Genomic DNA, 20,457 nt, shown 5'->3' on the forward strand with positions numbered 1-20,457 from the left:
AATCACCCAAATCATTCACTCATTCTTTCCCCATGGAGTGACATTCTTGCCGTATGTTAGGCTCTGCCACTGGCTGCAGAAACCTTGGGGACTCCTGCCCTCAAGGCATGTGTACTCTCGTGGGGAAGACACTGGGACAAACAATAAAACAAACATGTCCCAGAATACTTACAGGCCGTGAGAAGTAGAGTGAGGGAAACAGACGGCTCATCAAGGATGGCTAACGGGAGGGAAGGGCAGGGTCACTTGAAATCTGGAGCCTTGGAGGCTGAGAGATGAGAAGGTACCGGCCAGAGCAGGAGGGAGGGGCAGAGGCTCCAGGCCTCACTCGCCCTGGATGATCCCGGCCCATTCCAGAAACCTGACTGTAGAGTAACAAGCAGGGAGGTGGAGGCTACCGATGAAGTTGGCCAAGCCAGGGCTAAGCAGGGGGCCAGGTCGTGCAGGAAGGCCTTGAGGGCCAGGACAGGAATTTAACAGAGGGGAGTGGCATGATGCGATTTGTATGTAAAATTCCTCTTAGCCCAGGGCTTAACCTTCCCCTTCTCAGACAGGCTGTCCTTGACCACACACACTCAAGACCGCATTCCTTCCTTCAGAGCTTTCTCCTCAACTGTGATTATATTTATTCATGAGTATAAACTCCATGAAGCAGAACCTCACCACCTTTGCTTTTGTTCACATCTGTATCCCCGGAACACAGAGCTTGGCCCATGCCAGCCAATGAATACATATTTGCTGAATAAGTAGGTGGACGAATGAACGAACGATCTTACCTCGCTTGTCTTCCGTATGGTTTTTTTGGCCTTGTAACCTCTCTGAGCCTCGGTGATCTTATCGCTGAAGCAGGGATGAATGGGTCTAGTGAGTGATCGATCAGGGGCCGGTGTTACCTCTATTCTGCTCCTGCGGTCTCTATTTTCGCTCCCACTCTCCATCTCTGTGCTCCCCTCTCTGGGCAAGGTCAGCCCTGCTTGTCTAGCTGCCTGCTGCACATCTTGCCCAAGCTCACGGTTGAAGCTCAGCCTTTTCAGTCTTGCCTTCTCACGTCTGCCTGGGGATGTGGACGCCTGTGTGGGTTCGCCCTTGCAGCCAGTGCCGCTCAGTGCCCCCCCCGCCTTCTCTGGAAGCAGCAGGGTGGAGGTGATCCACTGAGGTCCTAGCAAGAGCCGGGACATCTGAGAACGCCACGCCCGAGCCCGGGCTCTGCCACTTGTTAGCTGTGAGAGTTTGGCTAACGTTATTGAACCCTCCTAAGCCTTGCTTTCCCCATCTGTGAAATGGGTTTAATAGAATGCCTATGCATTTGTATGAGAATTACATGAAGTAGTAAGCAGCAAGCACTTGGTTCATTGACTACTAGTAAATGCACAATAAACAATGGCTTTTATTTGCTCTGCCGTAAAAATTGACAACCCAAACACCGTGGATTGTTTGCTTGTCATTCTTCTCAGACCATGATTTGGGACAGGGACCCAGCCTTTGATCTGTGTGTCCCAGCACACCCCATTATGCCTGGCTCCTCAGAGGTGTGTAATAACTGCTCAAGGAATGACTCACTACATTGATGAAGTCCTTGATGGCAGGGAACGTGTATTAATCATTTCTGTGTCCCTTGACGGTGTTTAGCAAACTGTTTTTTACACGGCACTTGGATAATTAATATGTTTCAAGTAAATAAATAAATGACTATGTGAAGGAGAAATTGAATTTATCGCGAAACAAATTAGTAGAACTGAAAGAAACTAGGAGATAGGAAAGGACTTTGGGGAAGGGGTAAAAGCTCCATACTAAATACAGGTCCTCGATGGATGTCGTTGTGATTCTTCTCTGGTTCATTTACACTGTCAGTTTCTCCTGACGCAAAATCATAGGCAGATAGGAAGCTACCTTTTCTCCTAGGCCTCCTCTGCCTCTTCTCTTCTCTTTTGTGTTAATGCTGTTGGCTCCCCCCTACCTTCACACGGGAATTGAATGCAGGTATCTCTGGAGGAGGAGGGAACCCCAGGTTTGCACCCTCCTCTTTTACAGGGAGGTCACCCTCCGCGGTGAATAGGTGCCGCACTGCTTCTCTCACACAGAGATGGATTTGCACGGATCCATTACCAAGCTCGGGTCCGATTCATCTGTGAGCAAAGATGGGTGTCCAGGGACACGCGGCCCAGGCTGTGCCCATGGACAGTGGTAAGCGAGACTAACAAGCTTTCAGGAGGATTGAACTTGAAACCCCGGCTGCATTAGCCCAGGGTAAAAATCAACCAAGCCTTCGGATCCAGAGGCCAGAGAGACATGGAGGGAGAGAGCTTCCATTTGGAAAGGACAACTGTACTTCAGTCATTGCACTGAAACGGTATTTATTCATTCATTTAATCTGCTTATAGCCCTGTAAGTAACAGGCAGCTATTATTACCACCATTTCACAGTAAAAGAAAGAGGGATGTGGAAAGGTTAAATATCTGGTCAGTTTCACAGGGCTGGCAGGGACCTCAAATCTAGGCCTTGGACTCACACCGCGGTCTGCCTGACTCGAGCCACCCTCAGAAGCTGGACCGTGGGGTGACTTGTGTGAGTCATGGGAGACCCAGTGCTGATTTCCTCTACAAGGGACCCTGCTCTCCACGGCCCCGTCCTGCACGTCGGCTTTCAGTGTCCAGAGCAGCTGCCAGGAGGTAAAGAGAGAAGGAGGAGGAGGAGGAGGAGGAGAACCATTGTGAGCCCTGCCAGGCGTCTGACTCCCCTTCCCCCAAAGCAATTGTTGCAGCTGGCTGTGGCCAAGCGTGAGGGTTTGTGAACGTGTGTGCATGTGGAGCATGGGCTCGTGTGTGTGTGTGTGTGTGTGTGTGTGTGTGTGTGTGTATTAATGGGGGGGGGGACATCTGTCCCTGTGAATTCATTTATGAATGCATGAAAATCTCAATGCTGCATACTCTTTTAACGGAAATGTTGATTCACTGAAGTCAAAATGACTTGACAGTTAAAACCAAAACAAAACAAATGTACATCTCGTGTACTCGTAATGAGATTTGGGATATCTTAATTCATCAGGAAAAGGGACAAGAAAGAACTCAATATGCTTCATCTCTCATTATTATTCAGAAATTTAAAAGCAGGTTCCAGGGAATTTTTGGGGTAGGTTGCAATTTCTGTTTTTATGGCTGTTGTATTTTACAGAATGCCGGACTGATTCCTAAAGGTTGGCTGGGGTGTGAGCGGGCACATATCAGGTCAGAGATTCTCAACCTGTGTGTGCTTTCCAATCACCCACCTAACTTTTTAAAAATACTGACGCTTGGCTTCACCTTAGATATGTGAAATGAGAGCAACTAAAGTTTGACAGCTATTATCCCATATGTGGGATGAATCTGATGTACCCCAAAGTGTGAGAGCCGTTCTACTAAGTGTCATTTATAAAAGATGCAGGGAGAAAGGAGAGTCAGTAGCTGGGTCAATGAGAGAACATTTAAGAGGAAGACAGATTGGGGCGCCTGGGTGGATCAGTTGGTTAAGCATCCGACTTCAGCTCAGGTCATGATCCCGCGGTTCGTGGGTTCGAGCCCACGTCAGGCTCTGTGCTGACAGCTCGCAGCCTGGAGCCTACTTCGGATTCTCTGTGTCCCTGTCTCTCTGCCCCTCCCCTTCTTGCTCTCTCTGTCTCTCTCTCAAAAGTAAATTAAAAAAAAAAAAAGAGGAAGACAGATAAACAAGTGACTTTACCACTTGGTGTATGTCAGAATTGCCCCACACAAACACGGGAAAGAAAGCAGGGGATCCCTCCTGTGAGCTATAGATAGCACCCGCACCACCTGTCACTGCATCTGGAAGCCAGGGGTGGGCAGGCCAGACCAGCACCCAGGTAGCATCCCTGCCTGCAGACGCAATGCTGTCTTTGTACGTTCTCTCCAGCATCCCTGTGCCTCTGATGGAGAGGAGGGGGAGCAAGGTGTGGGAGAAAGTGTGGGCTGTGCTGTCCATGATAACACTCACCTGTGCCCCTTACTAGCTGTGTGACCTTGAACAACTTACTTAACCCTGCTGAACCTTTGTTTACCTTTACAACATGGGGATAGTAACTGTAGGGTGGATAGCTCTCCGGGTGGCTGTGCCTGCCTGGCATGTGACAAATGTTCAACAAATGGCAGCTATTATCACCAGCTTTTTTCTGACCTATTCAAGATTTCTTCCTCTACTTTATACCAGCCTCGATCCCAGAACATACAGGGGAACTCCAAGTCTCTGCGCCAACTTTCTCCATCTGAGGGCAGATAGACTCTGTGTCTGCCTTCTGTGATGGCCCCTGAGTTATAGAAGCAGACATGTATCTCTCCCTCCGTAAGGCAGGTGTTCAGGGTCAAGGCAATGATGTCTCCTGCCTTACTTGGGGTCCATGCTTGTGTCCCCCTGAAATGCTTTGTGTTGACAAAAAGGTTAAGCGTGGATTCTGGAGTTGTGTATGTGTGTGGGTGTGTGTTTATATGTATGCATCGGTCAGTATTCTACAGAGAAACAGAACCTAGAAGCTGCAGACACAAATATAGAAAAAAAAAGATTTATTGTAAGGAACTGGATCATGTGATTATGGAGGCTGACAAGTCCCAAGATCTGTAGTCAGCAAGCTGGAGACCCACGAGAGCCGATGGTATAGTTTTTGTCCGAATCCGAAGACCTGAGATCCAGGATAATTGATGATGTAGTTCCAGTTTGAAGGCCAGCAGGCTTAAAACCCAAGAAAAGGCAATGTTTCAGTTCGAGTCGAAAGGCAGGAGAAAACTAATGTCTCAGTTCAAAGTTGATCAGGCAAGAGGAGTTCTCTCTAACTCAAAGGAAGGTTTAGCTTTTTTGTTCTATTCAGGCCTTCAACTGATCAGATGAGGCCCACCCACACTAGGGAGAGCAACTTGCTTTACTCTGTCTACTGATTGTAATATTGATCTCATCTGAAACACCTTCACAGAAACATCCAGAATAAGGATTAACCAAATATCGGAGCACCCTGCGGCCCAATCAAGGTGACACATAAAATTAACCATCATACTGTGCCTTTGTCTTTGCCTATTGCCCCTTTTTTTCAAGGCTGTATTCTTATCTTCTAAAATTGCGGGGGGTGGGGGGGCAGGAAGTCTCAACATTTTGTTCATTATTGTCATTTTCAAAATCATTTTATATCTAAAATTTCTTCAAGAAAAACCCTTTTCGACATTTAGAACCAGCATTCCCGATAATGTGTGAAATATAAAATCCAACATTTATTCGGAACTTACCATATATCCAAGGTCATTATGAGTAATTGGCACATATTTTAGATCATTTAATCCTGTGCAGTTGGTCAGGTGGGTACTGTTAATGTCCCATTTTATAGACAAGAAAACTGACCCACGGGGAGGCAGGAATTCTGCCGGCTTCCACTGTTTTACCTGAGTTAATTTCTGTAAAGCACACACACGCACATACACACAAAGTATAGAATAAAACTGCAGAAACCCGATTCACGTGAACGATCAAAGATTATCAATGATCATTTCTACATACTTTGTTTTATGGGATATGCTATATACCTCATGGTTTTCATTTTTCACGTAAAGAAATTGAGACCGTGGGGCACACGCGTTCACTTGAAGTCATAGTAGCAGAAGGGAGCTGGGATTTGTAACCTCCACCTAGGGCTCCTTCCCTTCTGTCGCACCGCCTATAAGATGTCAGAGGGTTAGTTGCAATAGTAGCATTCTGGATGGAACACAAAGTGTTCATGCCTAATTACTGGAAGGGGGCCAAGCAATAGGCAAGAGGCAGGTAGGTGGGTGGATGTGGTGGGACATGCTTTTAATCTGATTGCCTCTGCTTTCTCAGTTACGTAGGAAGCAGATCATTAGCCAAGGGTAAGGATGGGGGAGAAGGGGTTGGAGGTTTTGAGGAGAAAGAAGAAGGTTTGAAATATGATCTAGAGAGTGGGAGAGTGAACAGACAAGGAAAATGTAGTGTGATGTAGGCAGTATTCAGAACCCACTTGAGGTCACTGGTGTGGGATTTAAAATGAGACCGATCAGCCTGGTTGCCAACTGCATTCATTTGCGCAGACGGGACTGGAGCCACAGGGTCGTTGAGCTGAACCAGAGTTGGAGTGTTTTAGACAAGTATGATAAAGCGGTGGAGGGGCGAGAGTGGGGGTTACATGTGATTCCAATAACGGGTACAGAATTTAATCTAAGTGAAGAGGGGGAGAATACGTGAGGTTGGTGAGGGTCAATAAAATGGTGATTGGATGAATGGATTTTAAGTCTCGGGAGCGTAGATAATTCTGGTGGTAAGAGGAATGATCTAGGAAGGTGGGAGGTGATGATCAAATATTGGGACTCCTGAAATTATGACCAAGGAAGGGTTGCAGACATTGGTAGTCTAGGCTTTACCATGGGAGTAGGGGTGGAGGACAGCCTCCTTTAGGAAGAAAAGTCAAGGTGCTGAGTGGTTTCAGAATTGGAAGCATCATCTTAGTGGCTGCTGAAGTCACCAAAAATTATGGTGAAGTGTCAGAGAGGACAGTGAGCCAGACACTGAAATGTCGGGGAAAGATGGGGGCAGGATGGGATTGGGCATGACGGGAGCAAGTGCATGGAATGTTCTGGTGGCAGGATTTCATGACCTTAACCAAGGGCAGAGGGCTAGTCAGTGGTAGAGCCGGGTTTTAAACCTACGAATTTGGTATTTGTAAACCTACAAATATGGTATTCTGCTACATAAAAACTTCTAAATAACAGACATTAAATAATGAATAAAGTCATATCAATATTTAATTTGTTTTTACATGAGATTTACATGCTTAGAGGTAACATGAGTTTGTAAAATATACCACGGTCATCATGGTGTTTTGGTTTTTTTGTTTTGTTTTGCTTTTTGTTTTTGGAAATGTAACGTTAGAAAAAAATTAAGTAGAACGTAATGTTAGAAATGCGTTTTTATTCATCACATGGTGGTGTTGGTCATAATGACCGTAGCTACTAGTCGTTGAATTTGTTCCGTGTGGCAGGCACTGTGCTAATATATACACCCTCATTTATATACGACTCCAGCTACTCTTTTCTCCACGTTTTATAGATGAAGATACTGAGGCTGAGAGAAATTAAGTGCCTTGCCCGAGGCCGTGTGGCACAGTGGGACTGCGTCCTCCCAGACTCAGACCGGGTCTGGCCTCATTTGTCATGTCATCTGGCTCTTCACCGAGTGCCTCTTCTGTGATGGCGTGATGTTAGACAGTGAAGGGAGAGCAAAAATGATGGCAGGGCTCTTTGTATCTGATGAGGGCAAATAGTAACCGAATACATAATACATTAATTAGATTTATAGGTTTTCTGAAGAAAAGTGCAGGGTGTTTTATATAATAAGGGGCATGACCTAGTCTTGGAGCACCAGGGAAGATCTATTTGGGGAAGTAATTATTTTTTAATTAATTAACTTATTTCTAGGGGTGCAGAGAGAGGGGGAGAGAGAGAGAGAGAGAGAGAGAGAGAGAGAATCTCAAGCAGGCTCTGTGCTGTCAGCTCAGAGCCCGACTCGGGGCTCGATCCCATGAACCCGTGAGTTCTTGACCTGATCCTAAATCAAGAGTAGGACGCTCAACTGACTGAGCCACTCAGGCGCCCCTGGGAAGTAATTTTTAAGCCAGACTTAAAAGAATAGTATAAGTTACCCACAGAAATGAGAGGGGGAGAAATTCCAGGTAAAGAAAGAAATCTGCAAGGGCCCCCAGGCCCTAAAGCATCCTATGGATACATCAAGCATCATTATCCTTATTATTTAACTTGTGACAAAGCCATGGGTTTAGCAAATAATTGAGACATCAGTCGTTCCAGTACTTACTTCTTCCAGAACTGGTACTGATTGTGAAGACAGTGGCACATAATAATCTCCCCTTCTTATCATTAGGATAAATTGAGGCATGGAATGTTTCAGCCAACGGCATAGCTGGAAAAGTCATTTTTACCATTTTTCTCTTCACCTTTTCTCCTGTATATCTTGCAAACTACCTTCTTTCCAGAAGCATTTTTTAATGAACCTCTGTTCTGTCTTTGTTTCACCGTTCCCTGCTTGCAAATGCATTTACCTAGCCAGGGAAAGGAACGTTTGCTCAAAAGCCTGTCATATTACATATGGGTATGATCTTCTAAACCAGAGCCCCGTAGTGTAGCTCTAGCTGGGCTGGAATTTCAGAGACTATGCTTCCACCCTAAACTTAGCTGAATGTGGGCCAGAGGCAAGCTTAAAAGGATGTGCTTTTATGTAACTATGGACACATAATTTTCATTTGTAAAATACTCTCTTTAGTGACAGGTGGGGGAAAATATAAGTTCAAAAGAAGCTCCATGACATGCCTTATTTATCAATGCCTACAGCTGAAGCATCCTCTCTCCACACTGAACTGTGTACACACACATCCCCCCCACATACGTGCATACGTACATACGTACATGTATGTATTCTCTCTGCTTTCTCTATCCCCTCTGCTTATTTCCTTCCTTCCTTCCTTCCTTCCTTCCTTCCTTCCTTCCTTCCTTCCTTCCTTCCCTCCTCCCTCCTATCTATCTATCTATCTATCTATCTATCTATCTATCTATCTCTCTCTATTCCCCCTCTCCCTCCCAGGCAATGAGTTTGGAGCTCTCCACAAGGAAGCCCATTACCAGACATGCCGACCGAAAGCTTTCAAGCTCCATTTCTAGGTGCCACTGTTAAGTGGAAGGCTGCACATGATCGAAAAGCAGAATTTGAAATCGTTTGCAACAGAAATGGTCTCTTTGTGCACCGGGAGAGCTAGTGTGAGGGCTCATCCAGCGGAGCAGACCGTGCAGAGTGGTCACTGACTCACTTAGGTCTAGGTGGTGTCATGGAAGAAACGCCCACCCAGTCAAGTCAAGACAAGGCCACAGCCAACTTCTGGCCCAGCCCAACACCAGGACCAAAGGGAGAACCCCATGAGTACTGATGTGTCTTGGAGAAGAAGAGGAAGGGGTGAGGAGAGTAGCTGAAAGTTTGGGAGTTGCCCGGGCTTAGGAAAGGTTCTGCATAAACTGGGTATTGTGTGAGCCAGGGAGAGAGGAAGAGGCAAATAAAAGATAGCGAATAGTTCTAGCATACCAGTTTGCATTACTGTGGGGCTTGTCTGCGGCACGGACTGTGTTTCTGCTTGAGGCAATGGTTCCGGATGGTTCCCCTGCTGGCCTGTGACCCTGAATCTAGGCCGTCTGTGGCTGCCCACACAGGAGGACAGTCTTCAGGGTCTTGATTTGTCAGAATGAAGAAATTAACAAATCAACTCTTTCCTGACCTCTGATTCTGCTAATTTTCCCAAACTAACGAGGGGACTGGGTTATCCAATGCAGGACAGAGAATGTTGGAGCCCACACCTCTGAGTTGAAGTCAAGAGGGCAAAGCTTCTTTCCAACTGCAGGTTTCCACCTTCTGCCCCACACCCATCCTGATGCGGTCCGTGGGCAACTCCCCAGCCCTGTGCTCTTCCCACAAAACTCGTATTGGCTCAGTCTGCTCAGTAATGCCACCCACTTCTGAGGGAGGCAGCACTCTTGCCCCACAAGCAGGTAGAAGCTGGGGTGGAAATGTGTTTGACATTCACCCTCCCCCCCAGCTCCAGCCCTGAAAACCCAACAGGGGTTGCCTCTGCTTAGATGCCTCTCCTTCTCTGGCCCCAGAGATTGGTCTGCTTTGCTCACGTGATTCGGGACCTGTCAAGCAGTTCCTCCGTGGATTATGTTTTCCTAATGAGGAGGGGAGACATCTCCTCTATGGCCTGACCCTGGAAAGACAGGAGTGGCAGCTGCTGGAGACCAAGTCTCCAGCATGGGTGTTGGCCTTTTGAGAGAATAAAGCCTGAAAGGTGAAAAACCAAACAAAGAGAGGAGGGGGACAATTTGAGGGCCTTGGGGCCTGGTTTCCAGGCACCCCCCTCCAACGGCAACTTCCATTTAAACCTGGATAGGAGAGTCTCAGTGATGGGCCTCTTTCTGGTGAGGCCAGTTCCATTGTCTTACTTGGACTTGTACCCAGACAGCCCTGACACAGAGGCCTTCCCTCTTTCAGTTGGTCACGGATAACTCGGCCCCAAAGCGGTTTTGGGGCTTTCAGGTCCAGCTCTTCATCGTGTTACCCCCTGCCTTTTCCTGTATGCTGCCCCCACCCCCACCGTAGCCTCTCCGCTCATGGGCACCAAGCTCCCCGCTGCTGTCATCCCATGCCCTGCCAACCCCCAGCCTTCCCAGTGGCCGGGAGGAGTGCTGGACCACTGCAGTACCACTTAGCTGGTCTCCTGTAACTCCGTCCCTCCTCCCGTTTACTCCATTCTCTTCTGTCTGGCCAGACATGTTTCTTCAGAAAGACCGTAGATTCCTTTGAGGGCAAGAATCTCCCCAACTCCTGTTGCCTAGTATCACAGTTCACACCCAGTAGGCCCTCCATAAATATCTGCTAAATAAATCAAATAGGAAATCCCACCTCTCTGATTTCTCTCGCCGTTTCACACATGCTCTCCCCCCTCTCCCTATACTTAATGTCAACACAGTATAGTCACTGTCCTGTGACGTGACGGCTGGGTGGGAGGTGGGGGGTGGGGCCTTGGTGTTCCCATATTTATCATTGCCTCCTCTCCAGGCCACACGCATACATGTACAACCCGAGTTCAAGCCTGGTATTGCCATGGCATTCGCACCCTAGGGCAAGACACTCGTTCCTGTATAGAAATTTGAGAACCTTCTTATTAGAATATGTATTTGATTCAGGTAACTGCTAAATTTAACTAATTTAGCCAATGCTTGTAGGACACTCACTAAATGCCAGAACACTGTTCTGAACCCTTTAGCTATATTAAATAGTTCTGCCTCATCACAACCTGGCCAAGTGGATATAATTGTTACCATCCGCCTTACTTTATAGGTGAGGAAATGGGGACACAGAATGATTAAAGGACTTGCTCAAGATCGCACAGTGATTCGTGGCTAAGCTGGAATGTGAAGTAGGCAGACTGGCTCCAGAACCCACATCCTAATTGACGTGCCCTGCTGCCTCTCATTGTGATGTGGGCAAGCTCTACCCTGCACATCTGCACCCTTGGATTCTGAGTTGTCTTTCTCGATCTCCAGGCCCCTCGAGAGCAGGAAGGCTCTTTGACCTGACCTACCTAGCAACATGCTGATGTGTGCTTAATCAGTGGGCTCATTGATTTATTACCTATGGCTTGAACACAGGTTTATTTATGTTCTTCTACGCAGTTAATTGTTCACATTGTAATCAATGCCAGTCCTAAAATTTGGCTCCTCAACATATATTTTCAAACAACCTAGGACCCATGCCAAGAATTAACTCTAATTACACATCGTACCAGTTTCGAGCACTAGAGATGACTAGAAGGCAAAATGTGTGTTATTTAAAATTATCAAACTAATAGTAAATAAAATGCTATTTTGCCCAACAGAGAGATAAAGTTATGTCTCTCTCTCTCTCTCTCTCTCTCTCTCTCTCTCTCTCTCTTTGTATTTCCCCTTTCTAGGTGTCAAGGATCACATGGGACTTTTTCCCCTCGTGATTTCTAAACTGTTTCTTTAATTAATGCATAATTTTTAGCAGCTCATGAGCCACCACTCGCTGTTCAGCAAAAAAAGAATCATATTCAAACCCCTCTCTGTGGGTTCACCTCCAATGAACAGAACAAACATGAAAGACACATGGGGGGAGAGCTGTTGATTTGATGCAGGGGTTATTCATAATACAATGTGGGGTCCTTTTTGGAGCCAACTCTAGTTGCTTCAGGGTATTTCTAAATTGAATTCCAAGAACAAAGTGTTTATAAATAGTAAGCATAAAAGAGAATGCATTCATCCCAGCCACTTCGGTTTATAGTCCCAGGAGCTCCCCTTGCAAATACTGACTCCTTTGGCTAGTTAATTGGTTAACTAGTTGAGTTACGTCGGTGGTGTTCAACCCTGTCAGACCCAACACTCTGTTTTATGACAAATATTTTTAACCCCTTTACATGAAATAGAACAAATATTTTAACCCCTTACATGAAATTCACAAGTAGTAAAATCTATATACGCAAGATTTCAAAAATAAATGTAATGCCTTAACAGTGTTTAAAAGAGAAATAAAAAGAAAATACTTTATAATGATAGAGTAGCTTCTAATGTGTAAATGCTGTGGTACTATTGCAACAGGAGAATTTAATAAAGTTGACAGACACTTGCCCCGAATGTAGATTCACCAGAATGTAATAAGTAAAGTAACATATGATGTGCGATATGTCCAAGAGCAGTAGCCGCTGATCCAGATGTGCTGTATTGGTGATTCAAAGATCGTTAGCAGCATTGCAGACAATGATATGATTTTCCAAACTTATGAACACCTCTTGGTAAAATTTCTAAGTAACAAGGTATAATCTTCCCTCGATTTACATCATAGTTATGCACCCAGAAAATTTGTCATAGGTTAAAGCAGTACAAGCTGCTCTGTGCTTATGTGTAAATGGAGTTAGCATCTTGGCTCAGGTCACGATAGGCAAGTTTTAACCTATGTAAATGTGTAGTGAGGCATTCTGTAGTTTGTAGGACATACGGAAATGCTTTGTTGCACAGAGCTATCTTGAGCGCTGTCCGATTCTAGCCTTTCTAGCCCTGCCCTCTAAATGCCAGCAGTGTCCTCCAATCGTTGTGTCCAATCGTTATGTGGGAGAGCAACCATAAATGTCCCCAAATGCACTCTCTTGGGTAATGGCACCCACAATGACAAACACTGGGTTGGTTCCTAGCATTAGATTTAGCCCCAAATCATAATTATGTCAATTTATTCTGCTGACTTTTTCTAGTCTCCAGTAAAATCCTCAATCATTGGGTTCCGTGGGAACAAGGGCTCAGTTCATCCAGAGTGTACAATATTTAGTACCCAGCACAATTGCGGGCTTTCCTAAGTCTGCCTCAAATGAATAAATACTTTTTGGATTAGACATTTGGGTTAGTCAAAAGATATATGCACTATTTAAATAAAATAGTTTTGTTACTTTCAATTATAAGTGACAGAACCTAGAAGCTCATAAGGGAGACTTGTAGTTAAGAATCATTTTAAAAATACCATTTCAACTGTTTCTGTTTGGAGGAATGGCATTAAAATGTTTGAAAACATCTGGAACCTGTCAGCCTTCTTGTCATTTTGAGGAGGGAAGGGGAACATGTCGAGGACCCTGTATGAGCCGTGCCTTTGGCCTACGAGGTTTGCTTAATCTTCATAGTGGTCTGGAGGCACCTATTACAGACTCTATTTTTACCAAAGAGGAAATTAGACTCAACAAGGCAACTAACTTGGCCACAGTAAGCCAACAGCAGAACAGAGTTTGAACTCAGAACCGTCTGACTCCAGAGGCATCGTCTTTCCCAAGAAGTCATACTGACCCTCTTTTTTTAAGTGAGGCAAAGCTAAGTGTCAGTTAAATCTACATCAGAAGGACCGTGAATTACAGCTACGTGAGGTCCACCTTAATATAATTTTACTGTTTCTGTAGTTGTGGTTGTCATGTCTGTTACATTCCACTTTCCTAGTGGTTCGGTGATTTTTATGTTGATCCCGTTCTTGGTCTGGCTCCAGCATCCAGGGTCTTACGTGAGCTCCCGTCAGTGGGATCCTTGAGGGCAGGGATGAGACCTCCGTGTCTTTGGGTCTCCAGTTCCCAGCATGGTGCCTGGCACGAAGTAGATGTTCAGAGAGTGTTTGCGGAGTTGACTTTAATTGAATGATGTTTCTCCTTTTAGGCCTTGGCCTTACACAATATTTCAGCGGGGCTTTGACCTGGTTTTGGGAGAACAGCCTTCTGATAAAATATTCAGGTAAGTGGCTGTCTAGGGACTTGCTTACGTATGTCTACAAGCCCCATGTCTCACTTGGCACTGACCTTTCTTCCCTAGAGATAAAGTAGAAAATGGGAAGCACATCTAGCTGTTCTGCCCTCCTCATTACAAAAGTGCTGGCCCCGGACTCACGCCCAGTGACAGCGTGGAGAACTCTTGAGGGCAGACAGCCCTTGTTTGGGTCCTGGCTTCCTTGCTTGCCTGCTCTGGGAGCCCCAGTAATTTACTTAACCTCTTGGAGCCTCCAGTTTCTGCGTTTGTTAAATGGGGCCGCGTTATTTGCCTGGTTGTATTGTGGTGAGGAATGTATGAGATAATGCAGGGAAAGCCCTTGGCACAGAAACTGGCACAGAGCAGGCAATTAATGTCAGTTTCTGCCTCTCCCTTTTGCATTTAATTTGCACCTTTTTCGTCAAGTCTTATTCAGAATCTGTCCCTCCCCTGCCTCCTCCTTTTCTCAGCTCTACTTCATTATTATTTTTCTTTTATCTACCACCCTCCTAATCAAATTGGATATTTCTAGTCCCTCCCAAATTTCTACCTACATACCTGGGAAGAGCACATGCTAGGAAAGTCAACCAGCAGAGGAAGAATTTGGGTGCCGCCGCGAACTATTGGATGTTCATGAAGTTTAATTCACGCCAGGCTTTAGCCGGAACACAACTTTATTTCCAAACTAAGATCTTAGCATGCGTTTATTTTGTCAGCGTGTCCTTCATTTAATGAGTATTTGCTGACTACCGGCAGAGTACCTGAGATTGCTTGTGGCCTGGCAGTATGGATGTGAATACATGTGCCTCTACGTGCATGCCCTCTGATGGAGGAAGTAAACAGTCCTGCCAAGGATGCATTAAGCTAGTGTAGGGCTCTACCGGAGAAAAGGCGGGCCGTGTGGGGCAAATGGAGAGCTTGTTTCCTTTTTCCTGCACTCGTACAGAGTGCTGAGTCTCCATATTCTCCGCTTCCTTTCCGGTCCCTTCCCGGGACCTTTCCTGTCAGCCTGGCCTGGCCTAGGTGTTAATTTTGCTCCTGCATTTGCCCCCTAGAGCCGACTCCTCTACCCCAGCTTCTCTGGTTCCTCCTCTGTGTTGGCCCCAGATGGCCTGGGTTTGGCCCCTGCAGTGTTCTCTTAAGGCATGCTCTTAGCAAGAGTGCATATTTACAGAGCTGCTTCTTCACAGGGCCTCCCCTTGCCTTTTTCCCTCCTGAATGTCTCTCTCAGGGGAGGCTGGGTCACATTAATGGCATTGGCCGCAGGCTGCTTTTGAGGATTCGTGCTGCACAAGATGTCAGCTATATTCCTTAGACTATGACTTGGGCATTTAAACTTTCCAACAAGGATTTATCATTTGGCTGACTTTTTTTTCTCTCTCTTTTTCTACCACTGGTCTGCTAAGACCTTCCAAGGGTGATAAAGCTAAGGCAGATGGAGAGCCTGGTGGAGTTCAGCGGATTGATGTGCATAAGTTTCCTCTCCCCTAAAAGTCAGAAACCAACACTTTGAAAAACCGGGGCCTTAATGAAATTGCTATTAGAGCAGAACCTGTACAAAAACTGTGCTTCCATCCCTACAAGTACCATTTGTTCTTTTCAGATATGTTAGCTGCCAACTGCATGTGATACCCACGCACTGCAGAGGGGTCAGCTGAATGGTTTGACCCTTGCAGTTATTTCAGGAGCCAGTGGGGTAATCGATCATGTTGGCCCCTAACATGACAATAACTTGCCTGTCTGGTAAAAGCAATGGGTCATGATTTACCTATTTTAGGTATTAAGAACTTTCATCAAAACCACCCTGGGGTCGGAGTAAACCACCCGCCAATGGCTACTGTGGAAAATTCTATGACCTGGTCAGTGACTGTAATCTCTTCAAGAAGCTAAGGACTGTTTACTTGCCATTCTGTTCACCCATGATTTAGTATCCCGATGAATTCCAAGCCACTGCACATTTCTGACATTTGAATCGTTCCACATTTGAATGCCAATGTACAAGGCTGTTTTATAAGTTGCCCTTCTCCTATGAAAACTTCCATTCTTTTTTCTTTTTTTTAGTAGAGAGAGAGCAGGAGGGGCACAGAGAGAAGGAGAGAGAGAGAATTCCAAGCAGGCTCTGCACTGTCAGAGCAGAGCTCATTGTGGGGCCCGAGCTCACGAACCGTGAGATCATGACCAGAGCCGAAACCAAGAGTCAGACACTTAAACGACTGAGCCCCCCAGGCTCCCCGGAACCTTCTGTTCTTAGTCAAATCTATTCCCTACCTGATCCACCGTCCCCGGCAACTTGAACACTTCCCGCTCTACACTTCTGCTCATCCTCTTTCCTCTAGCAAGAATATATATTCTTCTTCTAATATGAACATTATTCGTTTTCATGGTCTGGGTCAAATCTTAGTTAAGCCCAATATCTACTGAGCACCTACCACTGCAAGGCACCGGTTTAGATGCTGTAGATATGACCAAACAAATATGATTGACATAGCCCATGGCTTCAAGAAATTTACAATCTCATCCAAGAATTGTTCTCCAACCCCGATCTTCCAGGAGAATCCCAGCATGCTTCAAAAATGGCCAGTGATCTTCCCTGGCACAAACCCATTAATTGAAAAGTTCAGGGGCATGGGATCAGGCCACGAGTTTTTTAAAATCACCATGGTTCTTCTGATCTCTACCCAGGATTGAGAAACATTGCTCTCAAGCTTCTCCAAATCCACAAAGACTTCCCCCCCCCCCGCTCCAAACATCTATAACATACTGACTGTAATATTTATTTGTCAATTATTTCATCTCATGTTTCTTTTTAGTTGCCTGTTTATTCCAATGAAATGATCGTCTTCTTGAGGGAAGGGGTAATACCCTACATGGCTTTAAATATTTACTATCTAATATATGATTTTGAACACAGTAAATCTCCAATAAATGTCTGTAGCTGATCATTTCAGGTTTTTCCGAAGGGCTTGAAACCAGATTAATAAAGACCTTGTTACCCAACCTAACCTTGGTAATCTGCAATCCCAAAGAATCTGGGAAGGGCCCAAGCTAGACTCAAAGGGTCCAAGGAAGCTGAACCGAGTCTCCTCTGCAAACCCAGTGTGGTCCCAGAGACATTCTTTCCATTATGGTGAGGATCATGCCATTTCACTAGACCCTCTGGTGGCAGGGATTGGCGCAGACCAGATTTCTCTCTCAGACACCCTCCTTCCAAATGTGTACCTGTGTCACTGGGAACAACATCTCATCCCGGAATGGCCGGACCTGGGGAAGAGTGAAGATGCCAAGAGCTAACCGTCAGTTTCCCCACATTCTGTTTCATGCCGAGCCACAGTGAGAGTGCAGGCTTATTATGCCCAGTGCTCTCTGGCAAGGGTTCGCTTCTGAACAGAAGTTTCAAGTGCTAGTTCAACAGTGTCGTGTGCAGGACTCAGCCTACAGCTGAGCCATCAACTGTCGTGGTCACCCCCAGCTGTCGCAAGAGAAGGCCCAACTTGGGAAAGCATTCCAGATGCTCTCCCAATTTCTCTTTGGTGGCTTTCTGAAGTCATTCCTGCCAAATCTACATGAATGAGGGACAGATGAGATTTCAGGACACAGCTTTTTCTCTGACAGTTTGTTCTATATTTGGTTTTTGGAGTTACTCAGTAAATTTTGCAGAGAAAAGAAAACTTTAGAATTTCATGGGCATGAGCCAGTATGGGCTGGAAAGCTGCTGTGAGCCATACTTGAGTATCAGACCAACCCCTGTCTTTCCCACCTATGGAGAGGTGACCTTGGGGAGGTTGCTAAACTCCTTAAAATGTTAGTTGACAAATTAGTCAAGTGGAGCCAAATGGCCAATCTGAGAAGACTGTATTGAGGGTGAATGGAGCAGCATACAGAGCACCTGCTGTGTTGAGAGTTCTCAACTGAGGTTAGTCTCAGCCACATCTGGCTTTGCTGCCTCTTACAGGGTTTCACCTCGGCCCTACCAGACATCGAAGATTACACTGTTTTTCTTGTTGACGTGGTACAGTGTTATGTCTCAGAAACTACTGTGCCCTTTGGAGGTTCCTCACAATACGAAACCCAGATCCATCTTGACCTCTAAATCCATTCAGACCCGGAGGTTGACCCGCATCCTGCTCTAAGTAAAGGATGATCTTCGCCATCACTTCTCCCTTAAGTTTGACAATGGAGATTATATCCATCCCGGAGCCTATGCAAACTAGGGAGCATAACTGAATCTCATTATTGAACAGTCAGTAAATATTTACGGAGTGACCTCCTTGGGCCAAAACTTGGTGGTGGACAGTGCGGATACAAAGATGGCAAAGAAACCTCCCCTGCCACGCAAGAGAGCACGTTCTTCTGCGTGGTGATAGACATGAGAAGGTGGCCATGAGTCACCATCTCTGGGGGCAGCCAGGGACCGTGTGTGTGTGCACAGACGAGTGTCCTTTGTTTCAGCCTGAGGTTGAGCGTGAAGATCCTGGAGGGCCTTCTGGAAGGGGTGGGGATTTTAACTTAGTCTTAACATGGCTGGAATCCAGCAAAGAAAGGGAAGCAAATTCAGAAAGGATTCTTAAGAGCAAAGCAAAGAGGTGAGGAAATTAAGGCGACTTTAGAGACGACAGTCCGATTGCAGGGTAGAAGCACAAAATGTGAGGCGGGGGTTGGGGAAAGAAGCAGCTGAAGAAGGGGGTGAGAATGACACTGTTGGCGACGTAAACTGTGCTCTGTGGGTCCAGGGTGCTGTTGAACAGTTTCAGCTGGGGAAAGAGATGGCTTACTTTTCCCTCTGAATTGTTGCTGAATGCAGAGGAGGAGGGGAACACTGAGACAGAGGGACGTGGAACTCTCTCTTCCAAAAGAAAAATTAACCGTCAGAAATATGCTAGAACTGCCAACTGTTTCCGAAAATCTGTTTCATAAATTATAAGCTACAGGTCCCAGATTTGTTGCTCTGCATCAGTGCAAACTTGTAATTTTATAACCAAAATAGAAAACAAAAATTCACCTCTGTGTCCAAATCAACAAATAAACTGCTTCCTCCCTGGTACCATTCACACTTGTGTATGTTCTCGCTGAAACAATAGCTTACTTATAATATTAGTGGTGTCCTCACCCCCGCCTGCCTGTTGTAATATTACCCTCAAGAATGTCCATTCTGAAATGCCATGTCCGTGCAACACCTTGCACATTGTTGCCTTCGAACCCACTCCGTCTCTGAATCTCAAATTCCGGGCACTTAGGGGCAATCATTTGCCCTAATCGGCTCCTTAATCTTGCCAGATGAGAGAGAGAGGGAAAGAGAGAGAGAGAGAGAGAGAGAGAGAGAGAAGGGGCTGGCATGCCTTCCATTTTGCCAGCTGCTTCACAGAAGAATGAAGTGGCAAGTGTCTTCTTCTGTCCCCTACTAACTGGCCTCCCTCACCTGGTGCAGACCCCTCCCTGCATCCCTGCACAGACCCAGCCCCATCCCACTTGCTCAGTGGTGTTGCCTTTCCCCTGGGCACCCGCCTTCTCTTCTGTCAGCTGCTCTAGCACCCCGGGCTGCCTGTCCATTAGGGAGTGGGTGAAAATCACGCGAGCCTGGGTCAGTGGGCATTCTCCGCGGCCAGCGTTCCAGAGGACTGCATTTCTCATAAAAGATCGCAAGCCATCCGTCTGGTTTCCTAGCATCATCTCAAGCAACCCCAGGGAGTGGAGAAGGGAGCATGTGGGTTAAGGGAGACGGATGAGCAGGATTCTGAAGCGGTGCTCTGTGACCAGCGTGCTGATCAAGCCAGGGCTGGGTTCTGTTTAATTGTATGCATTCTTCAATTGCTCCTCCCTCCACATTAAGTTGGAAGGGGCCGCCAGACTGCCACAGCCTTGCGATATCCCACCCACACTGGCTTTTATCCCATAGACTATTTTTGACTGTGAACACAGGGTATTTGAATGCCTTTGAAATAAAATGAATGAATAAATAAACAAATAATCTTTCACGGTTTTCTTAAGCTCTCCCTTGAAATGCTGATTGATTCTTCTATTCCTTTCAGCCCTTGTTATAAGAATTAAAAAAAAAAAAAACCAAAAAACAAAAAACTCCTCTGTCTCCGGAGGGTTACTGCCATTAGCTGAGGATGTGGGTAGGAGTGTGGCGAACACATCCAGGCTTGCCCCGTTCCCCTTCTTCTCTTCTCCCTTGGGCTGCTGCCTTCCCTCATTTCTGTGTGCTCCACACAACCTGAAAAGAGGGAGCTTCCGTCTTCCTTTCCCTTGGAGGCTTCCTTGAGGCACAAGAAGAGAAGCCGTCGCTACCACTGTGGGTGTGCCATCTGAGGGCTGGGGACGGTGGGAGGCCAGCCTGTCTCTTCAATTAAAATGCTTCCAATTATATCTGACATAGGGTTGAGGAAGCCCAGCTTTACATCTGAAGGAAACTGGGATTCGATTTCTTAGGGCTTGATAAAAACCACTTCAAACAGCTGGTGAGTGGGCGCCATAATCCGTTCCCCCAACTGGCTGGACATGTGCACAGGCGTAGGCCTCTCAGCCTCTCTGGGACTCCGTCATCTTATCCATGGCATGGCGGCCAGCTCCCTTTCCT

The 20,457-nt window shown here is 46.2% G+C and overlaps 1 protein-coding gene across 2 annotated transcripts in view; it reads left to right on the plus strand.

Moving 5' to 3' along the window:
* ASTN1 (astrotactin 1) overlaps nt 1-20,457 on the plus strand; it is a 300,064-nt gene that overhangs the window by 190,273 nt on the left and 89,334 nt on the right. For both annotated transcript variants that reach the window (XM_047077313.1, XM_047077314.1), the window contains exon 9: nt 13,794-13,868. In XM_047077313.1, the coding sequence (XP_046933269.1) occupies nt 13,794-13,868 (75 nt within the window). The remainder of the gene's footprint in view (nt 1-13,793; nt 13,869-20,457) is intronic.

The sequence above is a fragment of the Lynx rufus genome, unplaced genomic scaffold (assembly GCF_022079265.1).
Source record: "Lynx rufus isolate CCGP_SWC_20201006 ecotype Redwood Valley unplaced genomic scaffold, mLynRuf1.p SCAF_15, whole genome shotgun sequence".
Lineage (NCBI taxonomy): Eukaryota > Metazoa > Chordata > Mammalia > Carnivora > Felidae > Lynx > Lynx rufus.